The following is a 22,544-nucleotide window of genomic DNA, read 5'->3' on the forward strand; positions in this document are numbered from 1 at the left end:
GGACTCGGTGCGGCTTACATAAGGCCGAGCCCACAATACATCAATACAAGCAATAACAATAACAATACAAAGCAATTAAAATAAATCTCAACACAAATAGCATAAACATTGACAATAGCACAACACACATTTAAAATCTATGGCTGGGCCGAATGTAATTAAAATTTAAAATAATGCTGGGTATGAACACGATAGGGAGGTGGGGCGTTGGTGGGAACATACAAACAATCCTAAATCAGTATAAGGTGCTTTAGAGGACATAGTGCTAAGGGTTCATTATTCTGGGAAAGCACACTGGAATAACCACATTTTCAAGCTCCTCCTAAAGACTGCCAGAGATGGGGCATGCCTGAAAGACAAGAGTTCTTTCTCCCACCCTGGTCACTCCACAGATATATAAACCCACTTTCCTAGTTCTAACAGACCTCACTACCTCTGAGGATGCTTGCCATAGATGCAGGCGAAACGTCAGGAGAGAATGCCTCTAGAACATGGCCATAGCCCGAAGAAACCTACAACAACCCAGTGATTCCGGCCATGAAAGCCTTCGACAATACTACTCAAATTGTCTCCCCAGAACCAAAAAGCATGGTGCACATATCAGAAGTCAAAACAACGTAAAAGCTGTTTTATATACTTTGGTAGGATTCTTAGAATATCTGAATGCAGTACCTAACATGTTGCTCCAAGATTTTGCTGGAAATGTTCATGCAAAACTCAACTTCGATCAAATCGGCATGCAGAAATGTGAATTCTTAGGAATCGCTAGACACAATCATAACATAATGACCATATAGTTAAACTGTAAACAATAAATAAAGATGGGCAATACATTTAGGATTTGGAGGATCAAAAAGCATGTAAGGAAAGCCAGGCCTGGTTCAATTATAAATGCAATCGTATGACTGTTTAACTCAAAAGTTCTTTGTTGCACAGCAATTACTCACAATAAATGACTTTAAAGTTTGCAGCCGTAGTGTCAAACTCAGAGGACAGGCATGACTAAAGGCGATGAGTAAGGAGCAGAGGTAGGCACCAGATGACTCATTAGTCATGAAAGGTTCAAATACATAGCAATAAGATACAGGGAACAAACGTACGCACGAGTCATATTAATGATGAACACGTAGCAGTTAGAAGTACTTCATAATAAGACAAGGTTTGTAAACCAACTTATAAGTTCTGTTACATTCATGAGAACGGACGCCAGGATCAGTTTCTCCGACCTGCACATAACATAATCCTCAGGAAAGGCAGAGTTCACAAAAAGCACTCACGGGCTTGTCTTATCAGTACTTTGAAACAAAGAGCACAATTCTGCACAAGTCTGTGTCTCCACTGAACTGAACTGTGATTCCATTGTATTCCAGGCCAAGTCGGCTAAAAGAAAGTCATCCATCGCTGTCTGGGTCTCGTTGCTGGTGAGAAATAAGCTGCCTAAAGTTTCAAAGCAGCTATCCATGGTCTGGGTTTCAGCGCTGCTCAGTTCCACTTTGCATTCCGCCATTTGGTTGGAGGCACTCTGCTCAGGAAACTGCATTTCTGTTTGTGTTTCTGTATCAGACGAATCTGTGCTCATAGAGAAGGCAGACTGCTTCAGGATGCTCCCCAAGGAAAGATAGGGGCTGTCTAGAAAGAAATTTAAGTCCGTCTGGGTCTGTGTGTCAAACATCTCCAAAGCCAAGAAGCTGGGATTATTTCTGCAGTTATAGGGCTGTATGGCATCATCTGAAAATAAATCCGTCTGAGTTTCAATATCTAGAGATTCCAAAACGGGCTCAGTGCTCAAGTTATCAAGCTTGGTCTCTTCTGTCTGCGTTTGGATATTGGAGGCAGTGAAGAAGTCCTCAATGTCAAAATCTATTCCTGCATTCTGTGCAGAGCCAGAAGGAAGGGGAGTGTTGGAATTTGAATTAGTGTCTGCCAACAGAGTACGGTTATCCAATGGCTGTCCTGCTGTATTACTTGAAAAAATAGTTTCGAGATCATTCAGTAACTCCATTGTCTGGGTCTGATTGTCTGTCATAATATTATTCTGTGCACTGAAGCTGATCATTGGTTCACACTTTGTCTCCTGATTCAAAGACCTGCAGCTTCCTCTTTGTAACAAACTTTGACCCAGGCTTGTTGACACTAAGTTGGGGCCCGAAAGAGCCACGGGGCTTGAATCATTAAATGATGAGCTGACACTGTCAAAAATGTCATTGCACATCACAGACTGGTCCATTTGTACTCTCCCATCCTTATCTTTCTGTGACCTATTGGTCTGAGTCTCCCGTGAAATAACACCAGACTGGAAACAAGCCTGAGCGAGTGTGTCGGTCTGAGCAGCGATGGAGGAAGTCAGCTTTGAGCAAGGTAACAGAGTCTGTGTCTGTACACTAATTGGCAGCAAAACCTGCGAACTGAACGTCAGGTCTGTCTGAGAGCAAGACGAGACAGAGGAATCGGCAGCCCAGGCTCCAGAAGGCACAAAGTTCTGTGAAATGTAAGATAAATCAGTTTGTACGTTTGTGGAGCAAATCCCATTCTTGTAGCATATGGCCTCCAGACCTTGCATTGCATTACCTGATGGCGTAACTTTACCCAAATTGACCTGGACCCCCGTGCTGACTGGCTCCACGCCGCCTGTGTTTTTGGTTTTAGAAAAGGGCAGGGAACTTTTAAGTGCGTTTGTTTCAGTCTCCAGCGCAGGCATCATAAATACGACAGGCAGAGGCATTAAGTGAACAGTGTTCATCACAGAGCCTTTGTTATCAACAGCAACGACAACAGGTTTGACAGAAGAGTCCGGTGCTGATACAAAGACAGGCAAGTGAGTAAGCTGCATTACAGGGAGTTTAACCAAAGCCACTTTTGGTTTTGGCAGAAGCAACTTTGGTGCATTTTTTGGCTGTGTTTGTGTTTGTTTCGTTGTATAGGATTGGTTGGAGTCCTCAAAGGAAGCTGCTGGTTTGATCTCAGAAGTCTCAAAGTCTTTAGAGTGAGTGAATTCCGTCTGGATACCGGCAGGTGCCTCTTTCACATTTTCTCCCAGCAGCTGATTGGATATTGAGGTTTCTAATTTCCTTTTCTTACTAGGTGGATCCCTGCAAACATGAACACATTCTTAACAACTGTGGTCAACAGTAGCACACCTTTTAGTTAGATAAAGTTAGGTAGAAATAAAATAACCAATAAAAATATCCCCCTCCACCTGTAGAAATACCTTCTAAAGTCAAGGTCAACACTCCCAACAGGGAGGTAGCATTCTATCTTAAACCGAGCCAAGAAAAGAACAGAATTTTCCCATCGTGGTCAACTGTGAATCGCACATATGGTAAATTCTGCGCCTCAGCAGACAGCTTCGGAACCTTCTAGATAGATTTGATAAACTTTGGCGGTTGGCTCTGCCACCGCCTCAGTTCTTCTTATCCGCCGCCATATGTGCAAATTCACAGGTGACCACTCGGGAAACTACGGTTACAGGTAAGCAACCTATATTTTTTAAAAGAGCCTTTCAACTAAAAAGATCATTTCTACCTTGCTGCTCTTACTATTATTAAATCAATTTTAGTAAAATGAAGAAAATTGGATTGCTGCGAGTGTTTCAGGCTGTCTGGCCATGTTCCACAAGCATTCTCTTCTGATGTTTCACCCACATCTATGGCAGGCATCCTCAGAGGTTGTGAGGTATATTGGAAACTAAGCAAGGGAGGTTTATATATCTTTGGAATAATGTCTACGGTGGGAGAAAGAACAGTTGTCTGTTAAGAGGCAAGTGTGAATGTTGCAGTTAATCACCTTGATTAGCACTGCAAAGCCTTGCAGCTTCAAGGCCTGGCTGATTCCTGTCTGGGGGGAATGCTTTGTTGGGAAGTGTTAGCTGAAATGTTGGACCACTCTAACAACCACCATGTCAGATTACACAGAGACGCCATTGAAATCCAAAGCATGTGATGATTTCAACAGAAAGGAGGAAACCATGAAAACAAACAAAATATGGCTACTGGTATAAAAAAAATTTCTAAAATTAGGACAGTAAATAAAGAACACGCTGAAAATGGGAATTCCAGACATTAAACAATCAGGGCTAGTTATCACCTCCCAACAAAGGATTCTCCCCAGGCAGGAATCAGCCAGGCTTTGAAGCTGCAAGACCTTGCAAAGCTAATCAAGGTGATTAATTGCAACATTCAAATTTGCCCCAAGAGATAAGAGACTTTTCTCCCACCCTGGACCTTCCACAGATATATAACCTCTCTTGCTTAGTTTCCAATATACCTCATAACCTCTGAGGATGCCTGATATAGATGTGGGTGAAATGTCAGGAGAGAATGCTTCTGGAACTTGGCCAGACAGCCTGGAAAACTCGCAGCAACTCAGTAATTTCACCCATGAAAGCCTTCAACAACACAATGAAGAAAATTGTTTCATTTGAAAACACATTTAGTAAAAGCATTGAAAAAGGAACCAACTGAATGCAACATTAAGCAGAAATCATGCTTGCATTCATTGCTAGACAAAGAAACGAGCTGTTACCTATACTCAAACTTGCCTTAGATTATTCAGCAATTGTATAATCCGGCAGCAATTTTAATTTAAACAGACAACAATGCTGAGTGAATTGCCTTTGGTACTGTTTTCTGATTAGTGTATTCAATATTCATGAACCTATCATGTTAAACTTCTTGATGAATAATTTCCTGAGCATTCGTTGCGTTTTCTCACCTCTTGAAAAGGTCTACAGTAAACAGCATCCAGATTCCCTAGGCTAGAACTGCTTGTAGAAAAATAATTGACATTAGATTCTATGTTGTCAGCAGAAACTTTAGAGGAAAGCTAAGAACAGAAGAATAGTTAGCAGAGGCAGTAATACACACAAAGTGTTCTAACTCAAAGTTAAAGGCGTGTTTGTGCCCATATAGGAAAGCATAATGAAAATTATTCCTCTCACCGGTGTTCAGCAGGGATTTCATGCTGAGTCCTATAAATGTGAGACAAGAGTGCTGTCCTGCTGGCATAGGGACACCCACAGGTGCATTGGAAGGTCTTGCCGCAGTCCTCAACATGCCGCTTAAGGTCCCACACAGTGCCATAGGAATTGCTACACTTGTCACATTTATGCTTTTTTTCAGCATGCATTTTCATGAAGTGCTGAAACACATAAAAGCAATCAAGAAGGTTACAGGAACATAAAATAACGATCTATAATGATGGGTCTATCCAGCTCAATATTCTCTATACCAGGGGTCCTCAAACTAAGGTCCGGGAGCCAAATGCAGCCCCCAAGGTCATTTATCCGGCCCACACTCAGGGTCAAGCTAAGTCTGAAATGACTTGAAAGCACATAACAACAATCCTATCTCATCAGCTAAAAGCAGGCCCACACTTCCAATTGAAATACTATTTATTTATTTATTTACAACATTTATATGCTGCCCTTCTGACCCCGAAGGGGACTCAGAACAGCTTACAAGATACTGTATATACTCGAGTATAAGCCTAGTTTTTCAGCCCCCTTTTTAGGCTGAAAAGGTTCCTCTCAGCTTATACTCGAGTCAAGGTTATTTATTATTTTACACTGTTATTAGTATTATTTTTATTACATTTATTATTTTATTCAATTTATTATTATGATTATTGTTATTACATTTATTATTTTACTCTATTATTATTATTAGAAGGATACGTAAGCACATTTACATTGAAGAAGGTTACAATAATGGTTTAATCAGAGTTGGACTGTCTTATCTTAAATTACAGTTTTGTGTAAATACTCAAATACATTTGACCTACTAATGATTACCAGTAGTAGCTGCATTTTCTATCCTTGGCTTATACTCGAGTCAATAAGTTTTCCCAGTTTTTTGTGGTAAAATTAGGTGCCTTTGCTTATATTTGGGTTGGCTTATACTCGAGTATATACATACAATATATATTATTAGAATAGCACAATATCAGTATTATATGTTACTATATTGTACTATACCATTATATTGTAATATTATTAGTAATATTACATGTAATATAAAATATATAATTATAATATCATATTATTAGTAGAAATATTATATTGTATTACATTATAATATAAATATTATATGCATATACAATATATTATATTATTAGGATAGCACAGGAGACAAGGTGGAACTTGTCTTTTTAAGTTTATATTTTTTTAAATGTTCATTTTAATTATTATGTTGTTTTAAAGTGTTTTTTGCACTACAAATGAAATATGTGCAGTGTTAATAGGAATTCATTTTTTTTTTCAAATTATAATCCGGCCCTCCAACAGCTTGAGGGACTGTAACCTGGCCCTATGTTTAAAAAGTTTGAGGACCCCCGCTCTATATTGACTGTCAGCAGCTCTAGGATTTCAGCCCTTCTTGGATGTTTTAAGGACTGAACTTCAAAATATTTTGTATTCAAATCACATACCTCTAGATTGGACTATTGCAATGCTCTCTACGTGAGGCTGCCCTTGAAGATGGCTCGGAAATTCCAAATGGTCCAACGGGCAGCAGCCAGATTATTAACTGGAGCAAATTACAGAGAGCAGAACCCTCCAGCTTAAGGAGCTCCACTGGCTGCCATTTATTTTACGGGCCCAATTCAAGGTGCAGGTTTTGACCTACAAAGCCCTGAACGGTTTGGGACCCGCCTACCTGCGCGACCGGATCTCCGTCTACGAACCCACGTGACCTCTTCAATCTTCCGGAGAGGCCCTTCCTCGCTCTCGCCCGCATCACAAGTGCGCCTTGTGGGGACAAGGGAGAGGGCCTTCTCTGTAGTGGCCCCCCGGCTCTGGAACTCACTCCACAGAGAGATTATACAAGCCCCCTTGCTGGCAATTTTCAGGAGGAAGCTGAAAACCTGGCCATTCCAATGTGCCTTCAATGATTGAATGTAGGACACTCTGTCCAAAATGACCTCAGAAGCACTTTAGTTTATGGCTTGTGCAATTAAATCCTTCCTCATCCCAGTTCCCCGTCATGACAATCATACATTGCCTATCTCCCATTGTTTTTTTAAAAAGTTAAATTTTTATTCTGAAGTGGCCCTGCCCTGTGGATTTTTTTTGTGTTTGATGTTTGATTTTATATTGCTGTGTTGTTTTTATATTGGTTTTTGCATTTTATGTTCTGTGTATACTGTGATGGGCGTGGCCTCATGTAAGCCACCCCGAATCCTCCTGGGGGAGATGGAGCAGGGTATAAATAAATTATTATTATTATTATTATTATTATTATTATTATTATTATTCCTAATGAGCAAAATTACTGGGCAATTACTGGGCAAACAGTTCTTAAATTTTTAACTGTCTATTGAAAATACCCGTGTATACTCGGGTATAAGCTGACCCGAATATAAGCCAAGGCAGCTAATTTTACCACAAAAAAATATGGGAAAACATATTGACAAGTATAAGCTGAGGGTGGGAAATGCAGCAGCTATGGGTAAATTTCCAAATGCAAGATATGGCTGTTCGAGCAAGCATTTGCAAATATTGAGTAATGGACACAGGAAAACAGAACAACTATACGATGGAATTGGACAATGTTTTTATTGAGGATTTACTGATTTATGTTTTTATTGTTGTTGTTATTATTTTATTGATGTTAATGTTTTAAATTGTATTTGTGGCATTGAATTTTGCCTTGTAAATCGCCTCGAGTTGCCGCAAGGCTGAGAGGAGCGGTATACAAATAAAAGTAAATTTAAAAAAAAGATACCAATACAATTACATTAATTGAGGCATCAGTAGGTTAAATGTTTTTGAATATTTACATGAAACTGTAATTTAAGATAAGACTGTCCAACTCTGATTAAACTATTATTCTAACCTTTTTCAATGTAAACGTGCCTACGTATCCTTCCAATAATAATAGAGTAAAATAATTAATGTAATAATAATAATAATAGAGTAAAATAACAAATGCAAGAACAGCGTAAAATAATAAATGTTATAATAACAATAATAAATAGAGTAAAACAATAATATATTTAATAAAACTAATAGAGTAAAATATTAAATGTAACAATAAAAGAGAAAAATGACAAATGTAATAATAAATAGAGTAAAATAATAAATGTAATAAAATATTTTTTTTGTCGTGTCAGGGCAAGTCGCTTCTGGTGTGAGAGAATTGGCTCCTGCAAGGACGTTGCCCAAGGGACGCCCGGATGATTTGATGTTTTTATCATCCTTTTGGGAGGCTTCTCTCATGTTCCTGCATGAGGAGCTGGAGTTGATAGAGGGAGCACATCCGCCTCTCCCCGGATTCGAACCTGCGACCTTCAGTCCTGCCGGCACAGGGGTTTAACCCACTGCGCCACCGGGGACTCCAATAAAATAATAATAAAGTAAAATAATAAACGTAATAATAAAATAGAGTAAAATAATAAATGTAATATTAACAATAATAGAGTAAAACAATAATACATTTAATAAAAATAATAGAGTAAAATATTAAATGTAATAATAAAAATAGAGTAAAATAATAAATGTAATAATAAAAATAGAGTAAAATAATAAATGTAAAATAAGAATAATACTAACGGCTGAAAAACTCAGCTTATACTTGCGTATATACAGTACTTAAAATGTTTGCATAAATATCATGGAAACTGTTACAATAAAATCCCATCTGCACGATCTGACCCTGCTTGAATTGAGGAAGCGTTGCAAATGACTCTGAAGGAATCACATTCATTCTCACTCCCACAGGCTCAATTTTGAAACATAATAAGAATTGCAGAATGCATTTGTCAGAAGATTCAGATCCGTCACTTATGCTCATTCACTCTGAATGAAGTTAGCAGCTCATGTTCTCAGTAGTCAAATCAGGGCATTATAAGCCTGACATAATCATGTAATTATAGCAAGAAGAGAAATACATTTCGCACAGTGATGAATCAGATCCGTCCTGAAGCAATGACTCAGCGATGGAGAATACAGTATTTATCTACTTCTCGCTTTCATTTCAATATACCGAAGTGTGTCTTTGGGTCACAGTGACTTTTCAATAGGATTCAACTGATTTCACAAGTCCACTCGCTTTTCTAACAACAGAATAAAAACCATCCAAAACATTATTCTACAGTCTTCAGTCCTACAGAAAGACTGTTTTCCAACCTTCAAATGTAATAAACTCCACCCAGTAGACAACTAAAATGGAAATTGAGAAGCAGGATTTATTATTAACTAGCTGTCCCCTGCCACGCATTGCTGTGGCCCAGTCTGGTGATCTGGAAAATAAAGTAACGAGAAAGTACTGGTTTCTAATATGGGTAATGCTTGTTGGTAAAGAGTATTTCTTGCTGTTTCTTTGCCAGTGTTGATGTGGAGATTGCCTGGTTTACCTTCTCTGGAACAGGCAACATATCATTGTCCTTCTTTAGGGGTGCCTTTCAAATCTATGGTACTATATATATGTGTGCGTGTGAGTCATATATATCTATATCTATGGCTGGATGGCTCTTTGTCAGGAGGGCTTTGAATATGTTTTCTTGCCCTGGTGAAGGGAGCTGGACTGGATGGCCTTAAGTATTTTCTGTTGGCCATAGGGGTTCTGTGTGGGAAGTTTGTCCCAATTCTGTCATTGGTGGGGTTCAGAATGCTCATTGATTGTAGGTCAACAATAAATCCTAGTAACTACAACTCCCAAATGTCAAGATCTATTCCCCGCAAACTCCACCAGTGTTCACATTTAGGCATATTGAGTATTTGTGCCAAGTTTGGTCAAGATCCATAATTGTTTGAGTCCACAGTACTCTCTGGATGTAGGTGAACTACAACTCCCAACCTCAACCCTTTTAGTGTTTTCTGTTGGTCATGGGAGTTTTGTGTGCCATGTTTGGTTCAATTCCATCACTGGTAGAGTTAAGAATGCTCTTTGATTGTAGGTTAAGTGTAAATCCCAGCAACTACAACTCCCAAATGACAAAATCAATTTTTTGAGTGATGGTCACCCCTTGGGTTAGTAGGTGTCTTGTGTCCAAATTTGGTAGCAATCTGTCCAGTGGTTTTTGAGTTATGTTAATCCCACAAACAAACATTACATTTTTATTGATATAGATGTCAAGGTAACAACTTCATACAAAAATATTAAAACTAAAAAAATTCTGCAATATAATTATGCCACATACCTGTCGTACAAGTGAAAACTGTGAGAAGGGCCTTTGTGGCCCTCTCGGACAGCCTTCAATAGGACAGCAGTAGTACTTCTGTGGTGTTTTCAAGTCTTTTCTTACTGCAGGATTTATTTTTCCATCCTGAAGAAGTAAAATAATATATATTTTAAACAAGCAAGTATGTGGAATTAATAACAAAAGACACTATTTTCCATCTTCACTCTTGCCTGCCTTGACATGAGACCTTCGAGGGACATTTTGGGGGGGAGGGGGGGCTTCAGTCACCGTCTATTTTTTCTACAGAGCCAAAACTCCTTGTAGATTCCACTCCAAATCAACCCCCTTATTATGTAACATCAGATCAAAGCGATCAGAGCAATCAAAGCATTCCTGAGCCAGGTCTCAATAATTGCCTTAGTTTGCCTAACAAGCCCAGATACATAGCATCCTTGACCTGGGAGATGCGTACTTGTACCACCCCTTCCTTCGCTGATGCAATTCAGAACATTTTCAATTCATATTTTTCTTCCCCTGACCTGCATTCCGTTCACAATGACATGTAGAAAAAGGGGCAAAGCGTGGGCTCGACAAAGCAATTTTGGATTGAAACTATACAACAAGAATCAATCAGGGCCAGCTAACACCTCCAAACAAAGGATTCCCCCAAAATACAATCAGCCAAGTTTTGAAGCTGCAAGGCTTGACAAAGCAATTTCGGATTGAAACTATACAGCAAGAATCAATCAGGGACAGCTAACACCTCTAAATGAAGGATTCTCCCAAAATGCAATCAGGCAAGTTTTGAAACTGCAAGGCCATTAAATGCTAATCAAGGTGGCCAATTACAACATTCACACTTGCCTCCAACAGACAATTCTCCCACCCTGAACATTATTTCACAGACATATAAACCCCACTTGCCTAGTTTCCAACAGACCTCACAGACCAATGGAACAGCTTCGGATTATGATTCTGGCTGGCATGATTTTAATAACTTGTTTTAAATTGTGTTGTTTTAATGTTTGGTTTTAATAAAATGTTAATTGTATTGTATGTTTATGTTTTGGCCTCAAATTGCTGAATAATTTGTAATGCCGCTATGAGTCCCCTTCAGGGTAGAGAAGAGCGGGATATAAATGAAGTTAAATAAGATCTTGGAGTCCTCATGGACAACAAGTTAAACATGAGCCAACAATGTTATGTGGCGACAAAAAAAGCCAATGGGAGTTTGGCCTGCATCAATAGGAGCATAGTGTCTAGATCTAGGGAAGTCATGCTCCTCAAGCTCTATTCTGCCTTGGTTAGACCACACCTGGAATATTGTGTCAAATTCTGGGCACCACAATTGAAGAGAGATATTGACAAGCAGGAATGTGTCCAGAGGAGAGTGACTAAAATGATCAAGGGTCTGGAGAACAACCCCTATGAGGAGCGGCTTAAGGTGCTGGGCATGTTTAGCCTGAAGAAGAGAAGGCTGAGAGGAGATATGATAGCCATATATAAATATGTGAGAGGAAGCCACAGGGAGGAGGGAGCAAGCTTTTTTTCTGCTTCCCTGGAGACTAGGACACAATGGAACAATGGCTTCAAACTACAAGAAAGGAGATTCCATCTGAACATGAGGAAGAACTTCCTGACTGTGAGAGCCGTTCAGCAGTGGAACTCTCTGTCCCAGAGTGTGGTGGGGGTTCCTTCTTTGGAAGCTTTTAAACAGGCTGGATGGTCATCTGTCAGGGGTGATTTGAATCCAATATTCCTGCTTCTTGGCAGAATGGGGTGGACTGGATGGCCCATGAGGTCTCTTCCAACTCTGTGATTCTATGATTCTATGAAGCCGCTGGGTGAGATCATCCGGAGTTTTGATTTGGATTATGGCACTACTAGAATATGGGATCCAATAAGTTTTTGCCAACATAATGTGAACCTTAACAGGAAAAAAGTATTTTCTTATAACATTTAAATGACTTGTGTGGGTCTGGTGAACATAACTGCCTTTAAAGTGATCAAGGGTCTGGAGAACAAGCCCTATGAGGAGCGGCTTAAAGAGCTGGGCATGTTTAGCCTAAAGAAGAGAAGGCTGAGAGGAGACATGATGAGGGCCATGGATAAATATGTGAGGGGAAGTCATAGGGAGGAGGGAGGAAGCTTGTTTTCTGCTGCTCTGGAGACTAGGATGCAATGACACTCAACTGGTGCTGAAGATGGAAGGCCGACCGGACTCTGTACCCGATTGTTTCCATCAGTGCCTCGAGGCTGTTACTGGATGGCTGTGTGCCAGCAGGTTGAGGGTGAATCCAGCAAAGACGGAGATCCTATGGCTGGGTCGACCGGGCAGTGGGGACATCCAACTGCCTACCCTGGGTGGTGAGGCGCTACGCCCGTTATCATTGGTAAAGAGTCTGGGAGTCCTTTTGGACCCTCTGCTGACGATGGAGGCCCAGGTCTCCGCCGTTAGCAGAACCGCCTTTTCTCATCTGCGGCAGGCTAGACGGCTGGCTCTTTACCTGTCCAGGGACGACCTAGCTATGGTGATCCAGGCCACGGTTATCTCAAGACTGGACTACTGTAACGCCCTCTACATTGGCCTTTCTCTGTCGGTGATCCGGAAGCTCAAGTTGGTACAAAATGCAGCTGCTCGGCTTCTTGCGGGAATTCCAATGAGATGCCACATAACCACAATCTTACTGCAGCTGCATTGGTTACCAATTGAGCACCGGATCACTTTCAAAGTGATGGTACTCACCTTTAAGGCCTTGCATGGTCTGAGGCCGATGTACCTGATGGACCGCCTCACCCCCTACCAACCCCAGAGATCCCTCCGTTCTGAGGACCAAGATTTGTTGGAAATTCCCAGTGTCAAGACCTTGCGTCTAATGGCAACCAGACGCAGAGCCTTCACAGCAGTGGCACCATCACTCTGGAATACTCTGCCACCTGAAGTCCGTGCCTTGCGGGACTTACCAGCTTTCCGCAGGGCATGTAAGACATACCTGTTTCGACAGGCTTTTAATGTTTGATACTGCTGTTTTTAAATTGTTTTAAATTGCTTTTAACTTTTGTTAGATTTTAGCCATTCTTGTAAGCCGCTCTGAACCCCAGGGGAGTGGGGGCATAGAAGTCCGAATAATAAATAAATAAATGGAACTATGGCTTCAAACTACAAGCGAGGAGATTCCATCTGAACAGGAGGAAGAACTTCCTGATTGTGAGAGCCGATCAGCTGTGGAACTCTCTGTCTTGGAATGTGGTGGAGGCTCCTCTTTTGGAGGCTTTAAACAGAGGCTGGATGGCTATCTGTCGGAGTGGGATTTTCCTGCTTCTTGGCGGAATGGGGTTGGATTGGATGGCCCATTTCTATGATTCTATGAGAGAGTGTGGAGTCCCCGGTGGCGCAATGGGTTAAAGCACTGAGCTGCTGAGCTTATTGATCGAAAGGTCGCAGGTTCGATTCCAGGGAGCGGTGTGAGCTTCTGCTGTCAGCCCTAGCTTCTGCCAACCTAGGAGTTCGAAAACATGCAAATGTGAGTAGATCAATAGGTACCGCTCTGGCGGGAAGGTAACAGCGCTCCATGCAGTCATGCCGGCCACATGACCTTGGAGGTGTCTACGGACAACGCTGGCTCTTCGGCTTAGAAATGGAGATGAGCACCACACCGCAGAGTCAGACATGACTGGACTTAATGTCAGGGGACTACCTTTACCTTTACCTTACGAGAGGGTGAAAACTCGAGGGCAGGAGGAGGAGAACCACCGGCAGGCAGGCAGGCAGGTCCTGAGGGGAGGCCTGGCGGGGAGTGCTGAGGAGAAGGCCCGCAGGCCGGGCTCACCTGAGGAGGAGGCACCAGGCGGTGGGCCTTGCTGAGGTGCATGCTCAGCGCCGGCGGGTTGGGCAGCACCTTCCCGCAGCCGGGCACCGAGCAGGGGATGTGGCTCCGCACCGCCCGGGAGAGCTCCGCCACCGAGGGCCTCACCAGCTCCCACGGCGAGGTGGAGGCAGGCGAGGGGGATGATGGCGAGGAAAGAAGCCCTCCGCGGCGAGGAGGCCGCCCGAGCCCCACGCCCCTCCGCGACAGGCACCGCGCCGCCGCCATCTTGCGCCCGGAAGTGCCCGGAACCAAGCGTCGCAGCGCTTCCGGTGCGAGCCGGCGGCAGGGACAACCCATCATGCATATTCATGAGCCGGCGCCTTCCTTAGGGCACGCCCCCTGGCGGTCTCCACTAGCAAGACTAGCTTCCTCTTTTGCCCAGGACAAAGCCACGCCCAGATGTGTTGGAATAACATTCCTAAAGTATCAATATAAGCACATCAAAAATACTGATATTCTGATATTGTGCTGTGCTAATAATATATATTGTATACACATATAATATTGATAATGTAATGTAATGCAATATAATACCAATAATTCCGGCAAGGAAGACTCCAGCAAGACATGGAGCGAGAGTTGCCAGGTGTACAAGCTGGGTTTAGAAAAGGCAGAGGAACGAGAGACCAGATTGCCAATATCCCGATGCTGGATAATGGAGAAAGGCAGGGAGTTTCAGAAAAACATCTATTTCTGCTTCATTGACTAAAGCCTTTGACTGTGTGGATCATAATAAACTGTGGCAAGTTCTTGGTGGGATGGGCATACCAAGCCACCTTGTCTCTCCTGAGGAATCTGTACAAGGACCAAGTAACAACAGTCAGAACTGACTACGGAACAGACTGGTTCAAGATTGGGAAAGGCGTACGGCAGGGTTGTATACTCTCCCCTGACCTATTCAACTTGTATGCAGAACACATCATGCGATGTGCGGGGCTTGATGAATGCAAAGCTGGGGTAAAAATTGCTGGAAGAAACATCAACAACCTCATATGCAGATGACACCACTCTGATGGCCGAAAGCGAGGAGGAGCTGAGGAGCCTTCTAATCAAGGTGAAAGAAGAAAGCGCAAAAGCTGGGTTGCAGCTAAACATAAAAAAAACCCAAGATTATGGCAACAAGAATGATTGACAACTGGAAAATAGAGGGAGAAAACGTGGAGGCCGTGACAGACTTTGTATTTCTAGGCGCAAAGATGACTGCAGATGCAGACTGTGGCCAGGAAATCAGAAGATGCTTCCTTCTTGGAAGGAGAGCAATGTCCAATCTCGATAAAATAGTAAAGAGCAGAGACATCACACTGGCAATAAAGATCCGCAAAGTCAAAGCAATGGTATTCCCTGTAGTAACCTACGGATGTGAGAGCTGGACCTTAGGGAAGGCTGAGCGAAGGAAGAGAGATGCTTTTGAGCTGTGGTGCTGGAGGAAAGTTCTGAGAGTGCCTTGGACTGTGAGAAGATCCAACCACTCCATCCTCCAGGAAATAAAGCCCGACTGCTCACTGGAGGGAAGGATACTAGAGACAAAGTTGAAGTACTTTGGCCACATCATGAGGAGACAGCAAAGCCTAGAGAAGACAATTATGCTGGGGAAAGTGGAAGGTAAAAGGAAAAGGGGCCGACCAAGGGCAAGATGGATGGATGCCATCCTTGAAGTGAGTGGACTGACCTGGGGGTGGTGACGGCCGACAGGGAGCTCTGGCGTGGGCTGGTCCATGAGGTCACGAAGAGTTGGAGACAAATGAACGAATGAACAACAATAATATATATTGTATACACATATAATATTGATAATGTAATGTAATGCAATATAATACCAATAATGATAAAAGTAAAGTAATAAAGGGAGTAAAAAAAATAAATGTAATAATAATAATAATAGAGTAAAATAATGGCAGGGACCTAACAGAAGCTGAAATGATCAAAAGAAGGTGGCGAGACTATACAGAAGGTCTGTATAGGAAGGATAATAATATCGAGGATAGTTCTGACGGTGTGGTGAGTGAATTAGAACCAGACATCCTGAGGAGTGAGGTTGAATGGGCCTTAAGAAGCATTGCTAACAACAAGGCAGCAGGAGATGACGGGATCCCAGCTGAACTGTTTACAATCTTGGAAGAAGATGCTGTCAAAGTGATGCATGCCATATGCCAGCAAATATGGAAAACACAAGAAAGGCCATCAGACTGGAAAAAATCAACTTATATCCTCATACCAAAAAGGGGAATGCTAAAGACTGCTCAAACTTCCATACAGTGGCCCTTATTTCTCATGCCAGTAAAGGAATGCTCAAGATCCTGCAAGGAAGACTCCAGCAAGACATGGAGAGAGAGTTGCCAGATGGACAAGCTGGGTTTAGAAAAGAGAAGAGGAACAAGAAACCAGATTGCCAATATCCGCTGGATAATGGAGAAAGGCAGGGACTTTCAGAAAAATCTATTTCTGTTCTATTGACAAATCTAAAGCCTTTGACTGTGTGGATCATAATAAATTGTGGCAAGTTCTTGGTGGGATGGGCATACCAAATCTCTCCTCTCTGGGAGAGGAGCCGATTTTTTGTTGTTACTAAATTCCAATCATGAGACAAACGCTGGGTTCAATGACACTTGCATACCTGTTCAAGGACATCTTATTTTCCATGCATTCTTTGGAAGAATATCAACATGAAATAATGATGACGCAGAATAAACTTTACAAACAAAAAAATTATTTATATTTACAGATGAGAAGATATATACAAGTTGATCAATTTTCTGAAAAGTCAAATGTATACATGACTAAAAACCGCAATGCAGTAATGAAAAATAGGCAGTCACATTGCAATGTCTTGCTGTTATAATTTTAAAGTACATATAATGTAATAAATAGATAAAATGAACACCTTTCACTAAAATCCAAGTCTATTTACGTGGCTGAATAAAATCCCCTTTTGTCCATTATTTTTGTATGGTTAAATATAACACCAGGGAAATTTATTTATTTATTGGGTTGCTATGAGTTTTCTGGACTGTATGGCCATGTTCCAGAAGCATTCTCTCCTGGTGTTTCGCCCACATCTATGGTAAGCATCCTCAGAGGTTGTGAGGCCTGTTGGAAACTAGGCAAGGGAGGTTTATATATCTGTGGAATCTGGTAGAAAGAATTCTTGTCTGTTGAAGGCAAGTATGAACATTGCAAGAGTTCTTTCTCCCACACTGGGCATTCCATTTGCATAGTTTCTAACAGATTAGACAACCTCTGAGGATGCCTGCTAAGGATGTGGATGAAATGTCAGGAGAGAATGCTTCTGAACATGGCCATTAGCCCGGAAAACTCACAGCAACCTAGTGATTCGAGCCATGAAAGCCTCCGACAACACAATTATAGGTTGCTGTGAGTTTTCCAGGCTGTCTGGCCATATTCCAGTAGCATTACTCTACTGTGACATGGCCACAAAGCCCAGAAAACTCACAGCAACCCAGTGATTCCAGCCTTGAAAGCCTTCGACAACACAATTATAGGTTGCTGTGAGTTTTCCAGGCTGTCTGGTCATATTCCAGTAGCATTCTCTCCTGATGTTTCACCCACATCTATGTCATTTATTTATGTCATGTTTAGCCCATCTTTCTCAACCGAGGGGACTCAAGGCAGCATACAGCTCCGGCAAGAATTCAAAGCCAGTAAAAACCAACAGTAAAAACATATCCCACAGTTAAAACGTTTTAATATTTTACTCTCCAAAATATATAACCTTTCCAACCTTTAGGTATCAAATTTGTATTAATTAAAGGCATGCATCTCTTCAAAGTGCACGGGACACTACAGCGATGCCAACATATTCATTCTTTGCACTGTGTGCTGAATATGGGTACGTATTTTTGTCCAAAAATAGTCGCTTTTTCAGACGCCGATAACATCTCAGCGGTAAAAATATTATCCCAGATTCAGCACAATTATATAACCCACACTCTGAATTCTGCATGTCATATTTATTTAATTTGATGCAAAACTGCAGACTTAACTGTGGGAAAAAAAGATTTATAATGGTTAGAGATAGTCAAGAATGCCCATAAAAAAAAGAAGAGGGAAAGGAAAACAACAATTTGAAGAAAAAGAAATACGTAATGCTATTTGGACAAGCTGGAATGTTGCAAAATTAGAAATAAGTGATTCCTGAAAAGGTTAAATATAATGGAATAATGTTAATGAAACATTTTATTGTGACTTCAAACATCTTTTGGTATATGCAAATTGGGTTTTTTAAAAAACATAAAACAATCAGAAAGCTCAAATCGCAAGAAATGCTTTAAGGCCTCTTCCCATTCTTATGGGGTTATTCTTTATTATTGTAAAATCATGATGTTCCCGGTGGCACAATGGGTTAAACCCTTGAGTTGGCAGGACGGAAGTCCGACAGGTTGGAGGTTCGAAACTGGGCACAGTGCGGATGAGCTCCCTCTGCCAGCTCCAGCTCCCATGTGGGGACCTGAGAGAAGCCTCTCACAAGGATGGTAAAACATAAAAACACCCTGGCCTCCTCTGGGCAATGTCCTTGCAGATAGTCAATTCTCTCACACCAGAAGCCACTTGCAGTTTCTCAAGTCACTCCTGACACGGAAAAATAAATGATATGTGTAGACAAATTTTGAAATTCTCCTGAGTGTGAAGATCTATTCCCTGCCTTGCAAAGAGGTTCTTGAAAAAAAATTAAATTAGGATTTTTGCATATGATATGGAGGAGGGGGAAGCAACTGGGGACACTACTACTATTATCTAGATTGAAACAGTTTTCCCTAAAACATAGTAACCAATAATTCTAAGTAAGAATAGTTTGCATGGATTTTGCCTTAACGAGACTGTTTTATTGTTTTAATGATTGTTTTATTGCTTGTGGATGTACTGTTTTTAACTTGATTTATGTCTAATTGTAGTGTATAATTGTAATTGTTTGTACTGGCATTGAATTTTGCCATTACTTATGTGTAAACCACTTAGAGTCCCCCTCTGAGTGAGAAAAGCGGTATACAAATACTGTAAATAATAATAATAAATAAAATGTCTTGCATTCTAGTGAATGGTAAAGTTTGGTATACTTATTTTGCACAAGTTGCCATTTAAATATAGATCTAAACTCATTTCATTATTTTTGAATGAATATTTTCTGATTATACACTATATTAGATTATTTGTGTCAAATGCCAAGGCTACCTTGGCAGCCAACTCCCCACAAAAGTCAACATTGACACCTAAATGCAACACTGCCTGAGCTCTGCAAGTGCAACATTTTTCCAAATGAAGCAGAGAAGGTTTGAGTACCGGGACATCCGTAGGGAGACCAAGGTGCTTTTTTATAAATCCACTGTCCTCTCAATCCTGCTATATGCCTGCAAAACGTGGACTGTCTACAGATGTCACACTCAACTCCTGGAACAATTCCATTAGTGTTTCCTCCAAAAAATCCTGCAAATCTCTTGGGAAGACAGGCAGAAAAATGTCAGTGTGTTGGAAGAAGCAAAGACCACCAGCATTGAAGCGATGCTCCTATGCCATCAACTCCACTGGACTGGTCACGTTGTCCTAATGCCCAATCACCGTCTCCCAAAGCAGTTGCTCTACTCTGAACTCAAGAACAGGAATGTAATGTTGGTGGACAGGAAAGGAGATTTAAAGATGGGCTTAAAGCCAACCTTAAAAACTGTGGCATAGACACAGAGAACTGGGAATAGCCCTAAGATGGCGCCGAGGGAATAGGACGTGCAGCAATGCCGGGAAAAGAAATTTCAGTTTGCCGGTCCTCCTATACCTCAAATCCGTTTATCTTGAAATCAAACCCTCTGATTGCAACCAGTTCAGGGAATGTTTTCTCCTTCAGTAGTAAGAGAAGATGTTGCAGTCTTTACAGTGCAAGAATTATTGCCTGTGAAGTTAGGTGAGATCAGTTAATAAGGTGATGGCTATCAAAAAATGATAACTAAAGAGATTAGCACACCATTGAAGAATGCATGAAGAATCATTTTTTGATTTGATGACCATCCACCAATTTCTATCCCAGAGCAGACACCTCTGGCCAGAAGTTAGTTTTCCACTTCTGCTTTTAACTCACTATTATTCTAAGTAAGAATATCTTGCATGGATACCTCAAATCCGTCTATCTTGAAATCAAACCCTCCCTGTGGCTTGGGGATTCCCGGAAGGGAGTTCTCAGGGTGTTTGGGCGAGGTAAGACAGAAGAAAGACGGGAGAAGGATTTTTAACAACCAGGAGTAAGGAGGAGAGCGCGGCCGCCATTAACGACCTTGGGCCTGATTCAGAGGCAAATACGGCCGGATTGCTCCCCAGACCGAAGGATCGAAGGAAGAACAGGTTTACCAGATCATTGATGAACCTGCGACCGGCGTGGATAGTTGGCAGAGTCAAGAGCCAGCGGCAGACGGCGCAGGAGTTGGCATCCACCAGCGCTCCTCCCCGCCTGTTTAGCTGTCGGCGTTTTGCCGCCGCTGCTGCTCCAGCCATGAATTGTCTTGCCGAGACCATCGTTTGCGGCTGCTCGCGGGCGCGTGGCTGCAACTGTGTTGCTGTTGCTCCCGGCTCTGGCGTTGGGCCGCTCCCGCTCTGCTGCTACTCCGTGTGCGCTGCTGCTTCGGTCCTGACGCCTCGCTCTGTATCGCTGCTCCAGACCGCGATTCCGTGCTACGGTCCTGCCGTGTTTCATCGTGAGGCGGTCGGTTACATCGAGCCATTTTATCCTAGTGGTAACTGAATTTTTCTACCGTTGTGGCCTATTGTTTGGGCCTTCGTGTTTTGTGCTGACTGTGCCTGAAATAGATTTGTTCCATCTGGCTGCGGCCTAAGAGATCGACCTGGCGTTCTACGACAGTGTTGAGAGTATCTACAACATGGATGCCCGTCTCATTGCCGTGGTCCATTCTGCCTGGCTGGCCTTTTAATATCTTAGTCAGCATATGTAGTTGCCAAGTACTATCTTAATTCCCCTCGGCTTGCCAAGGCCATTTCGTCCTACCTAACCATTACTCGGTTGGTTCCTGTTTGGAGCACTGAGAAGAGACCTGCTCTAACAGAGAACCATTAGACCAATTCCATCGGAGCAGTTGGAGTATCTTGCCCCTTTTGTGTAACTTTGTGTATCCTAATTAACTCATCAATTTGGTTAATTTGACTTTTATATGTGGGCGGATATATTTCAGCAGTTTAATTCAATTTGTATTATCTTGGACAGCGGGTTGAACAGTGTATTCACTGTTGTGTGTGGTGATATTGTTGTGTGGTGCTATCTAATCCAACGAAGGAGAAGATTATTATTAACAGCTGCAGACTGGCTGAAGGTTATCAGCAGAGGAACTGTGCGGCTCCCTTCTGGAATCAAGGTCAAACTGCTAGTGTCTCCCAAGCTGCCATTATCCTGCACTTTGTGTTTATCCTGTTCTTCCTTGCCCTTTTGACTGTGACTTAAAACTATAAATTTGTAAATGGGAAGAAATTAATAAGTTGAGTTACTGACAGTATTGCCAACTCCAAAGCCTACTGACCACTGATTCTAACCCCATATCTTATTACTACAATAACCACTGATTCTAACCCCATATCTTATTACTGTGATACTTGATTCATTAGCACTTTAACGAACGGATAATTTTCCGGTAGCTGTCATTCTAATGTTGCTCTCGACTCTCCACTTTAAGTTTGCAATTGCACTTCTCACCTTGCACTTTATAATTGCTGCTAGTAATGGTTATATGCCTGGGAAGAACTGGAAATGGTACTATGAAGTTGAGAAAATGAATTATAGTAATGGTAGAATGGATGAAACAACAGTGGAGTTGAATCTTGATGTATCATATTAGAACAGCAGGATGTGGAGAACAGAGGGGGCTGGAGAGAGGGGGGGGGGGAGTTCCATGGGTCTGGGAGCCCCCATAGCAGTGGTGATGGGAAGGGGGAGATACGGGAAAGGGAGAGTTAACAAACCAATTCAGCTAATTCATGAAAAAACCTTGAGAAAAATTCCAAAATGTTCTCCTGACATGGTAAACTTGAGTACCAAGGTAGACGGTCCTCCTGGATTAAAGGTGGTGCTGTTGAATGTCTGTCAATGGTAAAACAGCAAGTATTCGAGATTTAATTCTCGATGAAAAGGCAGACCTGGCGTGCATTACAGAGACCTGGTTGGACGAGGTTGGGGGGGTCAACCTTACCCAGCTCTGCCTGCCAGGTTATTCTGTGCAGCACCAGCCGAGATCGGGGGGGGGGGGGACGGGGAGGCAGAGTTGCAGTAGTCTATAAAGATTCCATCACCTCGATCAGGTGCCCTACTCCACAGTCAACCTTGTTTGGATGTGTCCACCTGAGGGTAGGAGACCGGGACAGGATAGGGATTCTGTTGGTGTACCGACCACCCCGCTGCACCACAGATGCCCTACCTGAGCAGCAGGGTTGGTCTCGAGCCTGGCATTGGAGTCCCAGCAGCTTATAGTGCTGGGGGACTTCAATGTCCATGCAGAGGCCACCCTTTCAGGAGCAGCTCAGTACTTCATGGCTACCATGGCAACCATGGGGTTGTCC

General features: G+C 42.2%; 1 protein-coding gene across 1 annotated transcript; it reads right to left on the reverse strand.

Annotated features, from left to right (window-relative positions):
* Positions 1–607: 607 nt before the first annotated feature.
* Positions 608–14,223, reverse strand: ATMIN (ATM interactor). The gene is made up of 4 exons (XM_060787991.2): positions 13,947–14,223; positions 10,135–10,260; positions 4,937–5,136; positions 608–3,089 (listed from the first exon to the last, which is right to left on the reverse strand). The coding sequence occupies exons 1-4, from the start codon at positions 14,208–14,210 to the stop codon at positions 1,274–1,276; spliced, it is 2,406 nt and encodes an 801-aa protein (XP_060643974.2). The 5' UTR covers positions 14,211–14,223; the 3' UTR covers positions 608–1,273.
* Between the last annotated feature and the right edge of the window lie 8,321 nt (positions 14,224–22,544).

The sequence above is a fragment of the Anolis sagrei genome, chromosome 8, assembly GCF_037176765.1.
Source record: "Anolis sagrei isolate rAnoSag1 chromosome 8, rAnoSag1.mat, whole genome shotgun sequence".
Lineage (NCBI taxonomy): Eukaryota > Metazoa > Chordata > Lepidosauria > Squamata > Dactyloidae > Anolis > Anolis sagrei.